Below are 23,186 nucleotides of genomic sequence, written 5' to 3'. Positions count from 1 at the left end.
TAATCTGAACACAGGCTCAAAAAGCCTGAGCTGCAGCTTTCTATAGCTGACCTTGGAAATCCAAAGCTTTTGTAACTCTCAAAGAAAAATGGTCAGCAGACTTCAAGATTTGTTTGCAAGGAGTTCAAGCTTCTGACTATCACAGTTCAAAGAAACCAGGAGCTCAGTGCTAGAGGAAGAAGAAAATATCCGGGATACAAGCATCTTAGATATAACTGCCAGTATTTATACAAAATCATAATAACGTACAAATAAGCCTATTAAATTGTCAAACCCAGTTTAGGAAAAAATAGTTCTTCTGGATTTAACTCAAGACTCATGTTTTAAGACATCAGTTAATGCTGACTGCAGAGATGAGTGTAGTAACAACGACCACATGAGTTTCAGAGATACCTTAAGGGCTTTGTCCTTTATGATTAGGATAAAAAACCCAAACAAACAAACACAAAAAAACCCCAACAAAACCAACAAACTTTTTTTTTTTCTTTCTTAAATCCTAAGGATCTTTTCTGCTAGCAGCCATTTAATTTAAATGCAACAAAACGCTTATATTCTTTTTTTTTATTCAAATACTTATCCAAGTAGGCTACCTCAAACTTGTTTATTTCAAAATAAAAGTGTTCATACAGTTATCACAAAATAACTGCCATATAGCACCTTGTCACCACTTTGTTCACAGATTCTTAATTCATGATAAAATGTGAGGTGATCTAAGTTAGTTTAGCTCTCAATGTCTGCAACAGAGTTTACAGACAGTAAGATAACAAGCTGCCTCTTAACCAAGACAATGAACTTTAGAATTTGAACTCTGAAGGCCGAAAAAGGTTGTCTAGAATTTGGTGAATTATAATACAGTATAGTAACATACACAGTCTCATACATAATAATAATCCATCTTACAGTGAACAACCCCTACTCTTCGGACAGTGACTTATGCTGTTCTTTCATGGGTGTCAAAAGCAGCAGACTCTACATGCGCTTTTACTTCAGAGTATGCAACACAGTCTGTTTTTATAAACCACCAAAAAAACCCATAATCCATTGCAGACATCTTATAATTAATACATTTATAGTTGCCAAATTGCTGCAAAACCACAGGACTGGGTTTCAAAGAGAATAACGTATAAAATAGGAATTTACAGATATCAAGAAAACTGCACTGTAATAGAAACACATATCCAAGTTATCCCTGTGAAAACCTAACATAAGAATCATTTTGTCTTCACTGAAAATCAGGTGGGAAGGGAGAACTGTTCCATCTGTACAAATTAACTGCAGCGCACAAATAGTATCAGCTTTCAAGAAGACATCCATTTCCACACCAAAGCTGCTCTGTTACATATCCTGTCAAACAATGGTATTATAAAGCCAACCAAAAAATTAAGTCTTTAATTCCTAAACAGTAAACAAATAAGCCACCCAGTAAAATGGCAGGTCTTATTCTTCTCTGTGGTCTCCTGTCTTGGCTCTGCTTAGTATAATTCCTTTCCAGCTGTGCATGTTGGGTCTTGTTTAATGCACAAGAATGAGCTAGAAACCAGAGTTTGGGAAATCATATGTACACAACAAAGGTTCATATTCTCAAGTATTAAGATATTTTCTTATATAAGGAAAGCTATTTTTTATATTTATGAAAGAAGAGTTCAAGATAGAATAATCAAAGACAACACCTCACTTTTAAATAAAATGTTCTATTTACCTGTCTTTAATGTTGGTCAGGTGTCCTGTCCAGTTCCCTCCTGGTATACTAATGTGTACACAGGGAAAGATAAATAAAAACATTAGGTTCTTATTTAACAATACCTGAATTACAGATAAAGAGTAATTCTATTGTGGTCAACATTTAGAAATAAAAGACCAATCAATCATCCACCCTGCAAAGAAATCATACAAAGATTCGTGTATAATTTAGCAACGCCTGAAAATATTATATAAAGAACCGGCATTTAACAACATTCAGAGAACTAACACCACCAACCTCCCCAGTTTATGTTGTCCCCAAATATTAAGAACCCTACAAGTAACAAGGCTGCACTGACAATTTTTAAGTTGCTGCCCTACACGTTCATAAAGCATCTCAGAAACCAGATGGGAAAACAGGAATAAAGATTTCTATGCAGATGTTGTCCCGAGAGATTAAGAAAGATATCCCTAGACCGAAATGCTGCATTGAGACTTTTTAACTTCACATCATTATCATCATCACCACCACTACCACAGCCGCCATCATGCTGGTATAAATATTCCTTTTTGCCCACAAGATCCAAACCAGAATAGGTTACAGAACGGGAATACCCATGACAACATGCAACTGCAGACATCTCTCCCTTTGCCACTGTTTATTATCATAGGCTGCACATTCACATATACCATGGGCTTTGGAATAACGATCCTGCTTCTGCCCTCCTTTCCCATTTCTCATGCTCATACATAGCGGTTCTTTAGTTTTCTTACAAAGACAACAGGCAACAGAAAATACTGTGATTCTTTGTTGCACACTCAGATCTCTGTATTGGATCTGGCTTTACTCACTATTAGAAGTCAGTGCTGGTCTGCTCTTCAGAAAAATCAGTTTTTTAAAACTAGCACCTATTCAGTTACATTCACAGAGCGCACTTCAGTGCTTACTGTACCATCAGTTTCCTTTATCAGCAAAAGTTACCTCCTAATCTGCATCGTTTTTGTAAGACTAACAGTGCTAGAAGTTATCAGATTCTATTTCTTTTTGGGAACTCCATGTAAACTGCTTATTTCTCTTCAACCACCAGCATATACAAGTTCAGCACTAGCAACTGGAACAGACAGGTAAAACTGAGCATTTTGTACAGGTTCACAGTTAAAAAGCCAGATGGGATAACTGATCACCTAGTTTCATCCCTCTATTACGGACTTTGTTTCTTCTTCATGTTTGAAACACTACTTCCTTTAGGGAAAGACCCAGCGTTGATCTTAAAACACTAGACTACCACAGTCTTTCACAAATTATTCTAACAGTCAAATACAGTATTAAAGATACAAACAGGAGTTTGTCTAGCCTCAGCTTGCAGCATTGGTTTGCCACAGGCAATATATAGCTCTTCAACACACTGACCACCTCTGCAGTCTCCTTGCCAAGGACTTATTACATTAAGTTTCCTGCGTATGCAGCGCACACCTACAGGTAAGTCCTTCTCTGATCACTGGGAAAATAGCACCCCGTGACAGATTTTCACCCACTAAACCAGTTCATCTCGATTGAAGCCTACTCTGTCTGCTCCCTAGCTATTCCCAGGAAAGAAAATAGCTAGGGTGACAGCAGTATAAGCCATTCTAATAATGGTAGTGCATTCCCACAGCCATATTTTCCATCCAGGAAGACTACCTTGTAAAATGGCTGTGTAGCTTACATAAACCAAAGCCAACAGTTTAAAAAAAAAGTCATAGACAGGCTCACATACAACAGCATGACAAATATGCAGTGGACTCAGGTGAACTACACTGTGCATGCACAGCATAACTAGTTGTCATCTGCAGAGTCTGACCATTGCTACTCATGAAAACAAACTGCGTGGCCTGCTAAATACTGTGCTAAAATGAAGAGCCTCCTATTAAGATTATTCCTCTCCTATTATTCTATACAAAGTCAACATTTAATCTTCACTTAACCCAAGCTAAATCTGCTGCCTCTTTCCTTTAAAGAGAGAAACTATCTGATTTTCAAATAACTACTTCTACACTCTGATAGATTATAGGAAAAACTCTCATACCTGTCAATATTCCTTATGTACCAACCCCAGAAAGAGATGAAGTCGGATATTTTGGACAGCCACGACCCATCACAATTTCCTGCTTTCTGTACCAAGGAGTAATATTTAACAGGTACAATCTTACAAGAAAAGCTGAAATCAGTGAGAATTTTACACTTTTACACTAATTTGGGAGCAACAATAAAATGCATCTTGTCATGACAATGTGTCTCATGGAGAAACAACAACCAAAACGAGATGTTGAGGGATCTTATTAGCGTTCATCTGAGAATAATCTGAATCCCATCCTCATGAACTGGAGCTTGCTATTGAAACATTATTTACCTTTCAAACCATAGCTTTATACTCCGCATAAATGTTTTGTGAGGGTATATTTGGTTCTCTCTCAAATATAAGAGGATACCAAACAGCTCTTTTTGTAACTCAGCACCTTTCATACCCCTGCTGAAGTCAAAAAAGGCCTGCAGGACATCCAAGGTTGGGATCAAATCCTTAGCCAACATTTCATGGTAAAGTTCAAACGCGAGGTTCATTTCTTGATGACGGCTGGCTGCTTTGATACAGGATTCATAGTTTGTCCGTGAGGGAGTCATAATCTTTTTTACTTCTTCCAGAAGAGTCAAAGCCATTCTCCATTGATCTGAATTACTCAGCCCCCTGATAAGAAGGTTGTAAGCCCCACTTTCTAAAATCTTAAATCTGATTTTCATTATATCATATACATCACAAATTTCTGAAGTCTGCCTCTGCTGGACACACAATACCAGATATTTGACCAACAAATTATATGCAATGTCACCATTACTCTTTGCCACATGGGTCAGTAAGGACTTAGCCACATCAATGGGGCTGTTGCACCTGACCATACTGTTAAACATCACTTCTTCAAATATTTCAGGTGACGGAAAGCTTTCCCTCAGCCTGTTCCATTCCTCAGCCCCCAAAGGTTTTTCTGGAGGCTGTACGTTGGTAAACTTATGCCTTGACAGAACTTGACTCATTACACGTTTCTTTGGAGCTCCAACAGAGGAAGAAAAGTGGTGTTTCCCTTCAGATATTTCTTTAGTCTCCTCATCCCATCCATGTTTTTCTTCAGAATTAATTTCAGACCTTTTCTTGGTAGGAAAGACATCAGTTCTTTTGGAACCCACTGGTAATGCAGTGTTGGAAGACGTCATAAAACTGAAATAGTTAACCTTTTCCCTATTGGGGATGCTGAAAGAGACAGCAAATAGTTGTTGGTATCTTGAAACAGGCCAGAACAGACGACATTTCCACAGCAAAGTCTGAAAACCCTGTTGACTAGTTTGAAAAAACAGCGCCATCTCAAGAGGAAATTATCTGACTATTAGCTCACTGTATCTAATGAAGTTATAAAACAGAAAATGCAGTTTGCATGGGGATGTTTATTATAAAAGCCCAAGGGCTGTCAAGCTGTATAAGCTTCAGTTTCAAAATACTTGTTCCATAAGTCCTTTCTGCCTCTTATGAAAACAAAAAATGGCAAAATCTTTTCTCACAAAAAATCAATCTCCTAGACTGTGAGAACATTCATCCAAAACGAGGGTATCTTTCTAGAGAAGATGCTTTGCAGGTTTGCAGCTTATCATTTCTGTTTGTTGGTTACTGTAAAGATGAGTACTGAGTACGTTGTCGCAGACAGGCAACTCTGATGCAGCTAGGCAAACGCTGCAGGTTTTTTTCTTCCTGCCTTTATCCAAGTCGAGTCAGAAGGTTTCCTAAAAATAAAAATTAAAAATAAAACCACAACATCACAAGCTGCTCTGTGCTTTCCTGTCACGTTTACATTTGCATGCTAGCAAACACCAAGTTCAAGGTACCTCGACAATTTCAGGTCAGGAATCCCAATCCTGATCCCTCAGGCGGTCCCAGCACGGGATTCCTACGTTGGCTCCCTCCTACCTTTCAACCTGTGACAAACTTCCGTTTCACTGGTTTCCCCAATCGTAAATCCTGGGTAACGCCGCTGCCAAAGAGGCAGAGCAACACCGCTGGCAGTAATTACAGTGAAATCTCACGTAAACGTTAAGTTATAAAAGTAAGTACCGGGAGGTTCACCGGCAGCCGGCGCGACTCATGAGGAGGCCCCGCAGGGCCCCACGTCCCTCGCTCGGTGCCCCGCGTGCCCGCCCCGGCCGCGCCCCCGTAAACTACAACTCCCAGCGTGCAATGCGGCCCGGCCCGGCCCGCAGCAGCGCGCCCCCCGCCGGGAAACAGTCTCTCTCCCCGCCCCCCCCCTCCGCACTTTACTCCGCCAGAGCTTAAGGAAGCGTGGTCCCGGCGCGGTCTGAGCCCTTACCCCTCCGGGATGGGCCCACCTCGCTCGGTGCGCGGCGGCCACGGGTATCTCGGCGCTGCGAGGCGCCGGCAGGGAGGCGCTTACAGCAGAGGCGACCACGCAGCGGCCAGGGCGCTCGCCTCCCGCCAGCCTGGAAGCGCGGCCGGGCCCGCGCCTGGACTCGGAGCCAATCGCGTCTCACCGGGCTGGCCGGCACGTGATCCCGCGCTAGGGCGGATGGGGGGGGGGGGCGGTTGCTCCGCCATGTCTGTTGCGGGCACGGCGCTCCGAGGAGCAGCCGCGCCGGGCAGGGCATCGCGCATGCGCGCGGGGCCTGCCGGCCGGAGCGCGCCGGCTGCGGCGGTCACGTGCCGCCGGGCGCGCGGGGCGGCCGCCGGCGGTGGCGCCGGAGGGGGGGCGGGGTACATGGACTGGAAGCGGACCCTGCGGGGCCGCCTGGCTGCCCGCCGCGCCCGTGAGTGCTCCGGGACTGGGACAGGGACCGGGGGCACTCCTCGCCGCGGGGTGGCGGCTGGCGCGGGGGCGGTGCAGGGAAGGTGCCCCCGTAGGTGAGCGCGGCCGCCGGTGCCCGCAGTAGCGAAGGGGGTGCGGGGTCAGGCCTGGCGGGGCGAGCGTCGGCGTGTCCGGTGTTGCTCCCGTTCCCGGCGTGCAGGCTGCCGTGGGGGCTGGGCAGGTGTCGGAGTGGCTCCGCGCAGAAAGAAACGCCCGTGTTGTCGGGGTGAGGGGCGGCGCGGAGCCGAGGGGACGCCGGTGCTGCAGGGGCCGGTCCGTCTGCGGTGCAGACCCCCCTGACGGCTCCGGCCGGTAGCTCTCCGTTGGCAGGCGAGGCCCCCCGAGAGAGCTCGCGCAGGCGTACGGCGACGTCGCCGGTGTTAGGGCGCGAAGGGTGACTTTGTGCTGCTGCTGGCGGTAAGCAGCGTCTTGAGCAGTGCTGCCGCTGTCGGACGGGCGTGCTGCTGCCGTGACAGGCGTAGCCGCGTGTCCGTTGCAGAGTGCGTACCCTGCAGAGGGCGGGGCGGCCTGCGCAGCTGCCGAGAGCGGGGCTTTGCGGACGCTCAGGTACAATACAGGGGTGACGTATTCCACGTATCCGTTGTATGAGTCGCATAATAGGCCTGTGCTCCCTGCATTTCCACCTAATATTTGTGTTACTGAACATTAGCGTAGCTGTGCAAGCCGCAGCATTAACTGCTTTTTTTCAAGCTCCTTGTTACGTTAAAACTCTGTTTGGAGGACAACACGAAAATTCTTTTCTGTGTTAATCAGCCAAAAAGAGCGAACAAGAGCTAAAAGATGAGGAAATGGAATTGTTCACAAAATATTACGTGGAATGGAAAGGAGGAAGAAAAGGTGGCAGTATCTCGTATATGAACATACCGCGATTTTACTACAGGGTAAGTAAGGTATCCAGATAAACTTCAACAAGAGGCTGTTCTGTGTTATAAAGACCGTTGCACTTATTCAAAGGGACGCTTCAGCTTCAGAAGCTTAAGCAGATCGAAATCTGAATGATGTGGATTGCTAAGCGTAATTTTTTGTTTTGTACAATTGTGGATTTCAGCAGTTTCAAATAATTACTAAGCATCTCATCGAAGGCCATTAAATAGTTTACTAACCAGGCAGTAGGCTTGGCTGTTTACTAAGGATAGGAAGTCCTCTTTCTCCTTCGGAGAAACTTCCTGTTTTAACTAAATTTTGACATACCAGTGTTATAAATACATATCTTCCTATTTCTGTTTAGACACGATGGGATGCTGCTTCATGAAAATGGTGGGTCATTGGTCTTGCAGACTAAAGATAGGTCTGTTGCTTGCATCATCCAGCAGAAATGCTTGGTCCAATGTCTTGTGTGTGAGATGAATCAGATTGGGATGGGGGAATATGGGAGCACAAGTTCAACATCATGAACTTGTGGCTGGCATTTGTCAACTTGACCACTCAGCTGCTATCTAACCTCGCGTGGTCCCATATTCCTTAGGATCATAAGTTTCTGCCAATTAAGTTCTCAAATACCTATGTTTCAGTTGATGAATACATATGCAACCATCCAAGTTCTGGTAATGCTGTACAGTTTTGCACGTAAACATTGGCAGAACTTTCATACTAAGTGTTCTTTCATCTGTTTTGTTGGCCAAAACAAGTCTAGTAGACATTCACGCTTTTGAGAGCCAGGCCTACCACAAAATAGAAAGTGCTGCTCTCACGTGAGTAAAAACACAATAGTAAATGTCTTTTATGTGTGAGCCCTCCTATCCTGCAACTGTGGGAAAGTGCTTACTGGATGGGTTATCAGGTATGGGGTAGGTCTCTGTCTCTCATGTTAAAGATGTCCTGCTTTAAATAAATATTTCAATATTGAAATAGTTTGAGACAGTATGCAAGTGATACCCCTGTAGAAGGAGCAGGTACCATACAGCATTCTGGTAGATAGGTTGTTATTTTCTGTCAAGTAAACAGCTTCATCACAGTGGGAGAGACAGGACTACCTAAGAGTACTTGCTAGATGTGTAGTTTTTGAATGGTAGCACTGTACAGAAAATTGAAATGCCACACTGTTCCTAGCTGCCAGCTGAAGATGAAGTCTTGCTTCAGAAATTAAGAGAAGAATCTAGAGCAGTCTTCCTGCAAAGGAAAAGTAGAGAGCTGTTGGATAATGAAGAGCTGCAGGTAAGAAAATGTCTTCTGTATGTCTCGTAATGGCTTCTGACAAGATTTCTTCTTTCTGCAGCATTTGATTATCTCCTGTCTGTCCACAGAATCTTGTGGTAAGGTGCTTTGTATTCGGGCATGTTGGCTGGTTGTGAAGTACTAGCTAAAGCTGAAGTGCTACACAGCCTTGGGCTGGTAATGTCAGTGTAATGCTTCCTCGTTATAATGTATATGAGGACTAAATAAATGGCTTCTGGTTTTCCAGCACATTCCAACAATTTCCCTAGTGGGCCCAAAAGAAGAAATAAGTTCTGTTTATGTATCACTGAGAGAGACTCCAGAGATGGTTGAGTTTACTGCAGTGCCAAAGACAAGAGGGATGTGACCCTAGAAATCCTAGTGAGAGAGAGAGAGAGACTGTGTGTGTGTTTAACACCAGTTTAGAGCAGTGGAAATATCACTTGCTTGCTTTTCTGGCTGAACTGACGATGTGTACTGATTAACTGGGATAACCTTGCAGCAAAACCACATTTTTGCTGCATTTCTTAGATGCTCTGTCTTAAGCACGTTGACATCTCTAGAGAGATCTCTTCTTAACCAACTATAAATGCCTTTTAAGAATCTGTGGTTTCTACTGGACAAACATCAGACATCACCAATGATTGGGGAAGAAGCAATGATCAACTATGAGAACTTCTTGAAAGTTGGTGAAAAAGCTGGACCTAAATGCAAGTAAGGCTTTCTTCTCTTGTATGTGCTTACTTTGGCTAAACCTAAGTGCTGCTGTAACTTTCAGTTGCTAAAATAGATGTTGAGAGTTTAGTGGTGAGATAAAATCACGTCCATGCAGTTATTGATAACCTAGTTGCTTTTCGTCCTTGCAAAGGGGTACTGCCCTACATCTCTGCTTTTGGTAGAGATGTCTGCAAGAGGGGTGCTGCGTCCTTTTGAAGAAGAAATTCTTATCAGCCTGAGAATTTTTGTGATGTTAGCGGCCAGTAAACAGCACATTTTGTATTTGAAGAGGAAATCATGTCTCCAGTGATACTGTTCAAGCTTTCCTAATATCTTCTGTTGGAAAATTTCCTACCAGATGTTCTGTGTACAGCATACAGTGAATATTCCTTCTTTATGCTCCTTTTGGAGACTGCTGTTGTGCACATAACTTTGTGACTGAATTTTGGGCAGAAGCAGATTAGTTGTCAGTACTGGCAGTTCCTTTTATGTGCATATTGTTGCAGAAGATTGGAAGCTACCAAACATATTGTACTAAAGAGAAATTAAATAGAATGAAAGCTCTCAAAACTCCCACATCACTGAAGAGTCTCATGAGCAGTAAAGGCAGCTGCTTTTTATTGCGTTTACCATTGTTACTTGGTAGGATCCCACTTGATGGGTGTAGTGTAGCAAATGAACGTCTTGGAATATACAGAACGTATTCTATATTGTTAAAACAGTATTTTAAAGTGTCTGTAAGTTTTGGATACTGTAACTGGGTCTATCAGTGCAGTGTAATCAGATGTATAGAAGTAGCTTTGTGTTTATGTTTTACAGGCAGTTCTTCACAGCTAAGATCTTTGCTAAATTACTCCATAACGATCCTTATGGGAGGATATCTATCATGCAGTTTTTCAATTATGTCATGCGAAAAGGTTAGTTGATGCTTCTTCTGTGTTAATGAGAAGTTGTTTTATTTTCAAGGCTATTTTAAACTTTATTAATTACTTGCTGTTCTCTTCAACAGCAGTGAGATCTAGCCCTTGATTGCTAATGCTGTTTTCCTGGAGGTTTGGGAGTTTTTCCGGTTACTAGGAGGTGGGAGTTCACCCTACCTCTGAAATACACCTCTCCTCTCAGCCATTGATCTCTTTTGTTATATATATTGTCATTCTGATTTCCTTTATTCAGGCAGTACTGTGAAGAGCAAAACAGTAAAGTTATGTAGAGAGTGTGATCCTAACCACTGTGATTAGACTGTCTGGCAGACAGCTTTGTTTGCTGTTTTTCCTTTTAGAGTGGTGTTATCTATGTTTTCTAACTGTGCTTGTCAAATATGTCGATATGTTCTTGTGCTTGTCGCTATAGCCCTGCCATATTTTCAGGTATTTTTTATTATAAATAAATACTTGGGCTGAAAAATGCAATTTTTTTTTTTTTTTTAAATCTGTATTAGATCTTGTTTAAAAAGATAAGGAAGGTTGCCTCATTGCCCTGTCACCTGGCTACTGGTTCTTAGGTCTTGTAGAGCCTTCAGGAGGGGACAATGGCACCGTTCCCCAGAGCAGCTCAGCTTGTTTAATTTAAAATGTTGTGGTGCAAGGGATGAGAGATGTATTGAGCAGGAAACCTGGTGAGTAGACATGCAGAGTATGCAAGAAAGGAGTAATAGGCCCATTTGCAACAAACAGCAAACCCAAAACTTGCAGGACAGGAGACTTGTGAAGCAGTCTGTGAAAACTGTATGCATTTCAAAAAGGCTTACCCAGATGGACACAACAGAGGTTCTTTCAGAGCTCTTTATTTCATTTGTTTAATCCGGAAGTTTTAAGTCTTTATTCATGGTGATACCTTTTTTCCTAAAAAAAAAAAACCAAAACCCAAAACAAAAAAAAAAACCAGCAACAACAAAAAAAAACTCAAACAAAACCAAAAAATCCCACCAAATTTAGAGACAACAGGCCTTTTGGCATGTCCTATCTCAGTCAACTTTATTTTCAGAGTCTGGCCAACATAAGGTCCCATCGTAGTGTTTGTCTGCAAGTCCCTCTTGGGTCAGTTGAATAAGGATCCTTGTTTTCGCTAGCTTACAGCATTGGAATTGCCTAATAAAGTTAGCCCAGTAGCATATCTGTGCAGTAGCTGAGATCATTTCTATTGTCTGTTTTACAGCGTTCTGTATGAGGGCTAAAGACCAGGCCAGATATTAAAGGAAGAAAAGACAAATACCTGTAGGAACTTTCAGTTAATACTTTAGATTGGAATTAGTGATTTCCATCTGTGTTTACTGCTAAGCGTCCTTCAGTGTGGCACTGAAGGGAGAGGAAAGTAACATGATGAAGGGAGTTACTCTGCAGCTGCTTGAGCTTATCCAAGTTGGGGCAGTGCAGTCCCACATTTCACCTTGTTTTGATGAAGCTCACACAGCAGAGCAGTCAGCTTCCGGAGTGGTGCTGCAGCAGGGGAGAGGCCATATCGCCCTGAGCTTAAAACATCTTAAACTGCTGTGCCTCGGGTGTGTGATGGTATTCTCTAACCAGCTGAACTCATTAATGAGCTTTTGGGGTTTTTCTTTGTTAAAGTTTTAGGAATAGCTGCATGTAATCACATACTTGTGCTGAACTGTAGCATTTTGTCTTTCTGCTTCCTACCTCCAGCTGGAGGATTTCCTATGCTCCATGGATTACAGCCTTTCTTCCTCTTTCTTAATGATCTACACAGTCCTTTTGGGAGAGGAAGAGAGAATGGTGAACTTAATAACTGAATAGTGGTGAAGCATTTCCCAAAGCACTGTCTGCCTCCAGTAACGCTCCCCCTTCAGGAGAAAAGGTGGTGGAGTCTGTTGGCTTTGTCCAGACAAGTCAAGCCTGGTAAAAGTGTCTTGAATCGCTTCAGGTTGTATGATGCACTTACCTTTAAACTTCAGCCAGCAAAAAACCAGCTTCACCATGTAACCTCTGTCATCTCTGATACTTGGTCCACCTTGACACTTACCTTGAAGAGATGAATGTTGGTATAAGCACAGCTCATATTTCATAAGAGGAACTTTTAAACTGTTTCTTCATAAAATGGAAGTTAAATTTAACATGGAGTGTGTGAATAATAGTTTCCATGCCTAATCTGTACTCCATCTCTGTTACTGTGCTTTAACAATGGCCTCAAGCAAGTTGTCCTGTAGATTGTCTGATTAATGCACCTTCTCATTGCAAAAATAGATGCTTGTGCTATTCTGATTCTCCTGTCGTAACTCAGAAGTGAGGGCAGGACCTTTGGCTGTAGCTGCAGCGTCTTGTACTGCACAAAGGGCTGTAGCAATCTGACCAGCAATCTGTATACAACATTGTACAGCTGTTTTTAATGCAGTGAAAATGTACTGCTACACGTATCTCTAGGTCAGCGAGACAGAACGAATCCATGTGATTCCATGTACCAGATAAAATGGGGTGTCTGCTCAGCCGTTTCTCACATCTAGTTACTATAAGGTAGTCTTGGCCACAGCGTACCATATATCGCCAGTGACTCTTACCGACTTAGAGACTGTAACGGCATTTCTAAGCAGGGCTGGTACGTATTGTGGCTTTGCTTAAATCTCAGAAAAGTGTGAAACAGAGAGAGGCACTTAACATCCAACAGTGCCTTGTGGCCTTTGGAATAACTTGAAATTTTGGTGAGGCCTCAAAAACCCCCTAGGTTTCTTGCATTGTAATTCTGTTTTCTGTTTTACAGTATGGCTTCATCAGACAAGAATAGGCCTCAGTTTATATGACGTGGCAGGACAGGGCTACCTCAGAGAATCAGTAAGTAAATTCTTGATTGACTTAATGTCTGTCTTTATTTACTCAAACGACAGAGCATTAGAAAGGCTCCAATTTTCTTCCAGCCTTATCTCATAAAAGCTTGTATCAAAATCTAGATTTGGGGGGGGGCACTTTTGTTTGGATAAATAACAATCTCTATATTCTAGAGATTTGGTGGTGAGAGTGCTGCTAGCCTTTTTAACATATGGGTAATTCTCTGAAAAAGAGATCGTAGGTATCAAGGTTTCATGTCGTTAGCGCTTTACTAGATTTAGTAGGATATAGTAGAAATCACAAAAAAGGATGGCTAGAGTGTGTCTCAAGAATTATTCTCCTGTTCTCACAGGAGTTAATATTATAAATAAGAAGGTTCTAGTTACCACTCAAAAAAGATCTATTAAATCATATTTAGCAATAGGATAATCCAATTAGGAGGTTTGCATTGGTATTTGAAAAAGGTACAGTTGAATGCATTTATACTTACACGTAAATATAATCTACTTTAACATTCTGCTTTATTTGTAGACTGTTTCAGTCATGGCATCGCATGTGTATGCAAATGACCTAGGTTTTCTTGCACAGAGACAGCAGCTTTTTTGCCTGCTTTCATGTTCTTTCCTGTATTGTTGCAGGATTGTATTTTTATCAAAATATACTTGAAAGCCAGAGTGAAATATAGCAAATGTGCAACAATAGTAGTGTTTAAAGCTTGTTTTCTTTTCTTTCCTAATTCTGCAGGATTTAGAAAACTATATTTTGGAACTCATCCCTACTTTGCCACAACTGGATGGTTTAGAAAAATCTTTTTACTCCTTCTATGTCTGCACAGCAGTTAGAAAGTTTTTCTTCTTTCTGGATCCTCTCAGAACAGGTAGGTCCATGTTTTCAAAATTCTAAATATGTGGGAGTTATTTTCACTTTTAAAATGTTTCCACTGAAGCTACTTGTGTTTTCAAAGTAATATGTAGTTGTCTTTGTAGGCTTTTTTTCAGCAATCTTGTATTTGAAGATTAATCTCTACTGAAGACCGTGAGTCTTTACGTGGGTCTAATAATCTACAGCTAATGAATTCCTATGAGATACCCGTCAGTTGTGGTACTATAGGGTTATCTCACAGAAACTGACAAATAAGATCCTGTTTCATCATAATGCATCATTAGCAGTAGCTAATTTTATAAGTGTTTAGGGTGAATAGAAAACACAGCAGCTAGTGACAGAACTGCTTGGCAGGACATTCACAGAACTGTGGAAGTGTTCAAGCATGCTTACTGTAATGTGCTTCTCCTGTGATTAAATTTGTGTGCGCCATGTAAACTCATTAGATAAGGTTTGCTGTTATGGCTGCTAATTCTTATTACAGATGTAGCTCCCTTGGACAACAGTTTGCTTTTTTGTATGGCCTTGATTTAAGTCACAGACTGCATGTGTTTTCAAGATCTAGCTGTGCCACTCAAAGATGTCAGAGTTGTGTGGGCAGTAGCCTTTGGCAGAGGTAATTATAAACAGGTAGGGAGGGTGTGTGTGAAGTTACAATGCCATTATTTTGCACAGCTGCTTGTGCAGTGTCTGTGCGCCAGCCAAAGCTACACCAGCAGAAGTGCATTCTGCCACCTTAGCTTTGTGTCACATCTGTAGTTTCTGAAGATGTAAAAATACCACATCACTTAAGAGACTCTATTATTCCAACAAATGTTTTAAGCATGGTTTCTTTGCATTTTTTATTTTACATATTGAGTTGATGTTGAACACTTGCATTATTTTTTTATCTCGTTTTCTGGCTTTTAAGGCTTCAGGATAATTCCTCTTCTGCCAATATCAAGCTAGTTTTATTCAGTCATTTAAAAGCTATTTTTATTTTATCTCTTAAATTACAGCCTTATCCTTGATGTTAGAAGTTGGGTGTGTTTGGCTTCGGTTTTTTTAAGAAGGCATTTTTTTTCTGCTCGGAACACTTCTTTCTTAAGTAGAATCACCTAAATGAGAACAGTAAAATGGATATGTTGTCTGGGCAACTGTTAAAATGTTTCCTTTTCTTGCTGCAGGGAAGATAAAGATACAGGATATTTTAGCTTGCAGCTTCCTGGATGACTTACTGGAGGTAAAGATCTCTTAGCATATACTATTGTATTTTAATTTACTCTTTCTGAATTCTAACTTTATTTTTCACTTAGTTAAGGGATGAAGAACTTTCTAAAGAAAGTCAGGAAACAAATTGGTTTTCTGCTCCTTCTGCCTTAAGAGTTTATGGTAGGTTCCTTTATACGTGAATGCTTTTTTTTTTTTTTTCCTTCCTCCCTTTTTTTCCCCCTCCTCTCTGCCTCCTATGACTTAGTTACATTCTTAGTGTTATTTTTCCTGGTTTTGTCTCACTAAATCCTCCTGATAACTTGTCTTTTCAACTCCTGTAGCCATCCTTTCAGTGTATCTTCCTGACTTTCTTTATAGTTTCAGTTCTCCACTGTTGCTCTTTACAACGGTTTTATCCTCTGTCATTTTTGTGCTTATTGCACAGGGTACAAGATTCCTCTGTAACCTTTTCTTTTGACTGTTCTATTCATGCTTTTGCATCACTTTTAGCTCTTTTTTCATGCTTACAGCAGATTTGTTTAAAAGAATATGTTCGTAGCCTTTTGCTCCTTTCTCTGTATACACAGTCTTTACTTTTTGAGCCATTACCTTAGAGTAGAACTATTAACACCTCGTTATGGGAATCCTGCTTCCCCCTCCCCAAGTTCTGTGCTCATTTATGATGCTCTATGAATATTATTGTGGATCTAGCATCTTCCTACTTAACTGCATTAATTTTATGATGAAAACTAAATAAATGTTAAAGAAGTGCTAGATTTTCTTTCTCTATTGAAACAGTTCTTTGCTGACATAGGTATATTATGTTTTGCCCTCTATATCTTCTCCCTAGGCCAGTACTTAAACCTTGATAAAGATCACAATGGCATGCTTAGCAAAGAAGAACTGTCCCGGTATGGAACAGGGACTCTCACCAACATATTTTTGGATCGTGTCTTTCAGGAATGCTTAACTTATGATGGTGAAATGGTAAGTGCATATTGTCACTTCATTCACAATATAAAAGCTTTGGCTTATTGAGACGGGAAATGTGTCATAATCAGTATCTTTGAAATAAAAAGTAGCTTGAGGTGAAGTAACCTTTGTTTATTATTGTGCACACAAATGACCATGCAGTAGATTAGAAAATTAATTTTCTTAACAGCAAGGTGATCACAGCGTGGCTTAAAGACAGAGGAGATACAAAATCCAGACAGCCTAGGATAAAGCTTCTCATAGATTCAATAACATAAAGTGCAGGTTGAAAAAATGTATAGATGTAGCAATGGTTTTTAGTTACATGTAATTCTTTAAAGAGAACCAAAGACAAGTGGCACACTTGAGACTAGTGCAAGTCAGCTAACCTGTCCACTTCTTCATGAAGAAAACAGTGGTTTTTGTTGTAAGCTTTCCATAGCTGTGAAAAAATGGGAAGTCTAACTAAATTAGAGTTAAAATAAAACCTTTTATCTATATTTATTTTGAAAGCTTTACTTAATGTATTGCTACTCTTGTTGTCTGCATTCAGATGACTAAACTCTGAAAGTGATAAATTACAAATTCGCTTTATGGTCCTTCTGTCACCTTAGCAGTTTTTTGTAGAATCACAGAATCGTTGAGGTGGTGAGGGATCATCTTCCTTGCCCCTTGCTGGGCTTGCTGCTGTAAGTCCGTCTCTCTCTTGTGTGGGGGAGACCAGAGCAGGACCCAGTGCTCAGATGGGGTCTAACCCAGTGCTCAGATGGGGTCTAAGCAGTGCTGAGTAGAGAAGGATCACCTTCCTTGACTTGCCAGCAAAGCTCTTGCTATTGCAGCTCAGGATGCTGTCAGCAGCCTTTGCTGCAAGGGCATGTTGCTGGTGCGTATTCAATTTTGTTGCCCGTCAGAACTCCCAGGTTCATCTGTGCAAAGCTGCTTTCTGACAAGTCAGCCCCCAGCATGTCTGATGCATGGGGTTCTTCCTCCCCAAATGCAGGATTTTGCATTCCCTTTGTTGAACTTGATGAGCATCCTGTCAGCCCATTTTTCCAGGCTGTCAAGCTCCCTTTGAATGGCAGCACAACTCTGGTGTTTAAGGTAGACAGGGTTATTATATACATAGGACTGAAGGATTTCTGTCTTTGTCACAACTGTATCTTGATCGGGAAACCAGGAATCAGTACTAGTGAAAAAGAAAAGTGTGGTACATATTTGTGGTGTCCACTAATGCTTCTACCACGTGATTTGCCAAACTACCTACTCTGGTCCAAAGATTATATACTTTAATTGCCCATATAGTTCACCGTTTGGTAATGGTAGGCTTACTGCCACTGGACGTTTAATTTGTGGTAATGAAAACGTTTTATATGGCTTTTCTTCACTAGCTGGGTATGTGCAGCAGTCTAAAGATGTATTAAACATTGTTTTAAAGTATATATAGCATGTTTAACTTGGATTTATGCTTGGAATCCTATTTTACCTCTAAAATGACAGGATTTCCTATCAGCAGCAGTCATTAAAAACTAACTTTTCTGTTCATGTTGGTGGTAGCTGCCATTTTCTATTTCATGTTGTCTTTTTCAGAAAATAGACTGATCCCCTACAATGAAATAGCTGCCAATTATAAAGTTCCTGCTTGCAAAATCAATTTAGAAAGACGACTGTAATAAACATGATTGTATCTACTTTTAGGACTATAAAACCTACCTGGACTTTGTGCTTGCATTAGAAAACAGAAAGGAGCCTGCAGCTCTGCAATACATTTTCAAACTGCTTGATATAGAGAACAAAGGATACCTGAATGTCTTTTCCCTTAATTATTTCTTTAGGGTAAGTCTCTTTATACAGGTAGGTCATTTTCTGTGTTTATAGTGTTATAGCCTCTGTGCTTCTGCATGCAGATCTGCAGGGAATCACTTTAAATTACTAATACCCACTGGGAGGCTAGTAACTACTTCTAAGAAGATTTAAAATATTAAAAAAAATATTCCAAAACTTGGAAAGAATTCAAAAGGTATTTTCAGCATTTTATCTGCAGTTGAAATTAACTTATTTCGTTTAGGAAAAATATTTTCTGTTTTGTTTTGTTTTTTTTTTAATTTAAATTGTCCTAAAATTGCCTAATGATTACCTATTAAAATCTCTTGCGATGGTTCTACTTGGTTATTGCCCATGATTTTAATTTCCACTGTAATCCTAAAAATCAGTAGAAGAAATGAAAATAATGAAATGCAGTGATGGGCCTGTACAGATACGGGATTTTTCATTCAGTGTATTGATTGAAAAAAGCTTCTTGCATTTTTCATATTACACATTTTCATGTGTTCTCCCAGAAGAGATTTAAGATAAGCTTAAATTTTTTTTTTAGTTGCTTTTAATTTTAACCCAGGACTTACAAAGTCTTCCTCCAAATTGTGGTTTGTGTGTGAGTGGTTTTTTTGTTTTTCTTCTGGCTTGTGGTGGTTTTGGGGTGGGGTGGATGTTTTGTTGTTTTGTCTCTTTTTTTAATAGATACCTGAGGTGTCTTGGGAAGGGGAATGTCATGTAGTAAAATAGTATTTTTGCTGTGGGTGGTTTAGGCTGAGTTACGAGTGTGATTTTTTTTTTTTTTTTTTTCATGTACGAGATCTCTTCAGTGATATCTATTGAGACACAGGGACAAGCACTTCAATTTTCTTCATAGGGATCTTTGTATTATAACTATAAAACTAAACAGTGTCATTGTTCTTAGCCATATGCTCAAAGTATGATGAACAAGGTACATCATTCAGCTCATTAAGTAAAGCATTCAGGCCTGCTCAAGACATAATCTTATATCCACATTATTTCTGTATTGTTGTAAGTCTCCAGCTGAACATGAACTTTGACAGTAACTACAACCGTATCATTTTGTAAAAATAAGGCTTCTTATCTGGAAGACCTTTTCTAATAATTTAGGGTGGAATGGACCTTTGGAGGTCACCTGCTCCCACCACCTGCTCAGGGCAGGGCCAGTTTCATGGTTAGGTCGAGTTGCTCAGGGCCTTGTCCAGGCAAGTTTTGGGTATCTCCAAGGAGAGAGACTCTACAGCCTCTTTGGGCAATGTGTTCTGGTGTCTGACTACCCTTACTGAGAAGACTTTTCTCCCCTCATCCTTTGTCCCATCTTTGTCTAGTTGGAATGCCTTTCGCTGCAGCCAGTGTCCGCTGCCTATTACCCTTTCACTGTGTGTCTCCAAGAAGAGTCTTGCTGTGTTGTCTCTAACCACCTGCTAGGTAGTTGAAGAGAGTAATTATACTTCCCCCACCACCTCAGCCTTCTGTTCTCCAGGTGAATTAATCTCAAGCCTCTCGTCTCAGCTGTGCTGTGCTTTAGGCCCCCAAACATCCTGATAGCCCTCCAGTGAGTTCCCACTGGTTTGTTGGTGTCTCATAAAGGGGACGCCAAAGCTGTGAGGCTGCATCTGGAGTACTGTGTCCAAATGTTGAGTCAGGAGGAATAATCACCTCCCCGAACCTGCTAGCTATGCTTGTGCAGCCCAGTATTTATCTGCCTTCATCCCTACAAGGGCACCTTGCAGATTCTTGTTCACCTCCTTGTGCACTGAGACCTCCAGCACCTTTCCTGCCAGGCTGCTTCTAGCCAGCTGGCCCCTAGAGCATACTGCTATATAGGGTTATTCTGCTGCAGGTGCAGGCAGGACTTTTGCATGTGCCTTTTGAACTTCATCATGAACTTTGTTTAGTAGTTGTAGCTGTGTTGTACGCTTGATGGGCAGCTGTTGGGCCAGGACTTGGCAATACTGAGGATCCTAGAGAAACTAAGCAATGACTCGTCTTCTCTCACTGCTTTTACAGCTCACAATTCCCACCACTTTCTCCACTTCTGTTCACATGGCGGTAGGATTCAGGGAGGCCAGGGGCCGTATCAACTGTCTCCGACTCTAATTTTAATAAAGGGTGTTAATTTACAGTTTTACATCTTGCAAAAACATGAATTTTAGTGTTGTCATAGTACATAAGTGATCTAATATGAAAGCAGTTTAACAAGGTAATTCTGCGTAAGCTGCTGTGGCATAGCTATTTTTGTGCATGTCTCCAGTTACGTGTTTACTCTATGGTTTAGTTACTGAAAAGATTCCTCGACTACAGCAGATGCTTGATCATACTCTAAAATGTCCTTTAAACTTTTGGAAATGGAATGTTCTAAGTTTTCCTTGAAATCAGAACAGTTCCTTTTGACTCTCTGAATAACTGCTTTTCTGCTAGTGTAAGTGTGGGTAGGTCTGCACCTACAGAGGCTATGCTGATACAGCTGTGCTGACAAGGCTATGCAGCTTGTGCTAGTGAAACAAACAGTTTTGTTCGTAGTTGTTATCTGCAGGCAGAGGTTTGGTGATCCAGCTATTTAAATAGTACCACGTTAAAAGAACTAACAGTAGGGAATACTATTTTGCTCAAAATGAGAAATGCCCGCTTAACAGCCTGAACTGGGAGAACTCTTCCATGCATAGACAGATGCTCAAATAGACAAATACATTGTCTTCCTCACATTATTATTTAATCAACCAGAATACAGGTTCCATTTTCAAAGTAGTTGGAAGTGTGAGTAGCCACACTGCTTTGTCTGTCTGATGGTTGGTCTTTTCTCTTCTCTCTTTCCCTAGTCTGTATTTCACATTTTGTCAGAAAACTGAACCTTTTGGTTTGAGTGTATTACTATCTTAAGTTTTGAGTGTTGAGTAATAATATTCAAGTGTCTGCATATCCCATTTGCAGAGCATTCAAACACTGGTCATAATGAAAGTTGGATTCTTCCCATATTGACTAAGGACTGTGAACCTAGAGATATGTATCACAGATTATGCCTTAACTCACCCCTGCCTCACTTGTGGAAGAGAATTGATTGCAAGCTGTACCATGAATGCTTTGTTACAGGGCAATACAGCTTAAAATGCAGAAGCATTAAAAAATTTTCATACAGTGTCAGTGTAACACTGCACTACCTATTCCTAACTTTTCTTTTTTTTCTAGGCTATTCAGGAACAAATGAAAATCCATGGACAAGAACCAGTTTCTTTTCAGGATGTCAAGGTTAGTTTTACTGAATAGAGTACTACATGAAATACTTGAATAAGCATTTCATAATTTACTTGTATCGTAGTTTCTAGGTTGTATATTTACTTGCAGAATAGTAGATGTGATCTGACTTGTCCTACTCGCAGGTTTGAAAATGTCTTTCTACTCAGCAATTGCTCTGTAAGAAATCTGGTATGCAACTATTCTAGTAGTTTCCTTACTAATAGACAAAAGTACCTGTTAAATACATGTTGCTGTGCCTTACATTGGAAGATACTTGGTATGTCTATTTTATGGTTCAGGATCATACCTCGGAGGTGGGGGTGGACTGGTGACTGAAAAAAACCTGTCTGTAAAACTCTATTACTGCCTACTTTACATTTAGCAGTTTTAGTACTTAAGAAAAAGTACAAGAGCTTCTACAAAACTTAGCTCATACAAGCGAACTGAGTTTCATGTTGCCATTTTGAGGCCAAAGCCTCCCCAGAAAAGCAAATTCTTATTTGAGATGTGGGAGCTGAGCACACTGCTCCTATCTGTAGCCAATTATTGTGCTTTGTATCTTAAATGGTTTGGGACTTAACAGCTTTTTTTTTTTTTGTAAATCGGTGTGGGTGGCACTAGTCACCCAAAGATCATTCTGTATATGGTATAAAGTAGCCATTATTCTGTTCACAAATGTGTGGGGTTTTTTGACTTTTCTTTCATAGGATGAAATCTTTGATATGGTGAAGCCTAAGGATCCTTACAAAATCTCCCTTCAAGACTTAATCAATAGCAGCCAAGGAGACACTGTTACCAGCATTCTAATTGATCTGAATGGGTTCTGGACATACGAGAACAGAGAGGTCCTTGTGGCAAGTGATAATGACAACACTGGTGATGTTGATGATACGTGACTTTGAGATATCCCTATGGATACAGTCTGCTCCTGTTCAATCTGATGCACCAAGTGTTGAAAGCTGGAAACATTCATTATCTGAATCAATGCCTCTTCCATTTTACTTCCCTCCTCCCCTCCCCCCCAATATAAAATGTGGTACATATACAGGAATCACAGAACTAATTTCTGAAACCAAAAAAGCAAATGTTGTTCAAAAGGTAAAAATTATCTTTTTTTAAATAAATATTTTTGGACTTTTTCCCTGTGTACCAAGCCCTGTTCTTATTTAAATACCCTATTCTAAATGTGAATTTACCCTGAAAGTAAGGATGTGGTTCTTGCTGGCTTCAGCAGTGGCCTGTATCCACTCAGCCATCCCAAGCCTCCCGCTGCATTCTGTATGGCTTCCTGTAATGATAGCGCTCTTGAGCATTCTGTTGTAAAGGCAAAAGTCTTCAATAAGAGGTAAAGAGTTTAGCCCTTTTTCCTTTCTATGTGTCCAGCTTTAAGTGTCTAACAGAAAGGATAAGTAAATAACTATTGAACTGACTCAATAGTTACCTAATTCTTAAGAGGTTAACAGAAATAAAACTGCACTACCTTTAGGTCTAGCTAAAACTAAGCCAAACACCTGCATAAAGGCTTTCACCTACTTAACCTCCTGTGCAAGTATTTTATGTAATTTAACTTAATTGTACAGCTGAGCTACAGCAGTAGTTAAAGCAGTGAAACTCTAATAAAGCTGTAGAAATGTTTCAACTTTCAGATAAAATTACAGTAGCTCCAGGCCAGAGGTGGTTGCAATCCTGCATTATTTATTAGTTTGAGGTAGTGCTGAACACACTGAGCTTGTTAACAAGTACTACATGAGATTGTAAGGAAGGGGTGGGAGTAGTATGACATTTTGAATTTCAGTGTTTGAATATTCCACCAGGATGTGTGACTCGGTAAAGATGAAAACAGTGAACAGGCCC

At 40.8% G+C, this 23,186-nt stretch overlaps 2 protein-coding genes across 10 annotated transcripts in view; one reads left to right on the top strand and one right to left on the bottom strand.

The window, feature by feature from the left end:
* PRORP (protein only RNase P catalytic subunit) overlaps positions 1 to 6,190 on the bottom strand; it is a 54,326-nt gene extending 48,136 nt beyond the window's left edge. The window contains exons 1-3 of one of the 5 annotated variants that reach the window (XM_052782615.1): positions 6,086 to 6,190; positions 4,071 to 5,485; positions 1,700 to 1,747 (exon numbers count right to left, since the gene is read on the bottom strand). In XM_052782615.1, the coding sequence (XP_052638575.1) occupies positions 1,700 to 1,747; positions 4,071 to 5,071 (1,049 nt within the window). In that variant the 5' untranslated portion in view covers positions 5,072 to 5,485; positions 6,086 to 6,190. Of the gene's footprint in view, positions 1 to 1,699; positions 1,748 to 4,070; positions 5,486 to 5,587; positions 5,813 to 6,066 lie in introns of those variants that run through there. The other 4 variants (XM_052782614.1, XM_052782616.1, XM_052782617.1 and 1 more) reach the window with 4 other exon arrangements.
* On the top strand, positions 5,787 to 22,761 carry PPP2R3C (protein phosphatase 2 regulatory subunit B''gamma). Of its 5 annotated transcripts, none has more exons than XM_052782612.1 (15): positions 5,787 to 5,805; positions 7,333 to 7,460; positions 8,629 to 8,733; positions 9,335 to 9,447; positions 10,270 to 10,367; positions 13,159 to 13,229; positions 13,968 to 14,100; positions 14,665 to 14,721; positions 15,272 to 15,327; positions 15,401 to 15,476; positions 16,147 to 16,283; positions 17,964 to 18,101; positions 18,640 to 18,696; positions 21,285 to 21,344; positions 22,040 to 22,761. In XM_052782612.1, the coding sequence occupies exons 2-15, from the start codon at positions 7,368 to 7,370 to the stop codon at positions 22,226 to 22,228; spliced, it is 1,383 nt and encodes a 460-aa protein (XP_052638572.1). In that variant the 5' UTR covers positions 5,787 to 5,805; positions 7,333 to 7,367; the 3' UTR covers positions 22,229 to 22,761. The 5 variants fall into 5 exon arrangements, with proteins under 5 accessions (XP_052638572.1, XP_052638571.1, XP_052638568.1 ...); XM_052782608.1 differs by lacking the exon at positions 5,787 to 5,805 and adding an exon at positions 6,391 to 6,520; XM_052782609.1 differs by lacking the exons at positions 5,787 to 5,805; positions 14,665 to 14,721 and adding an exon at positions 6,392 to 6,520.
* The last annotated feature ends 425 nt before the right edge of the window (positions 22,762 to 23,186 follow it).

Source organism: Harpia harpyja, chromosome 3 (genome assembly GCF_026419915.1).
Source record: "Harpia harpyja isolate bHarHar1 chromosome 3, bHarHar1 primary haplotype, whole genome shotgun sequence".
NCBI lineage: Eukaryota > Metazoa > Chordata > Aves > Accipitriformes > Accipitridae > Harpia > Harpia harpyja.
This window is presented reverse-complemented; position numbering and strand designations above follow the sequence as displayed.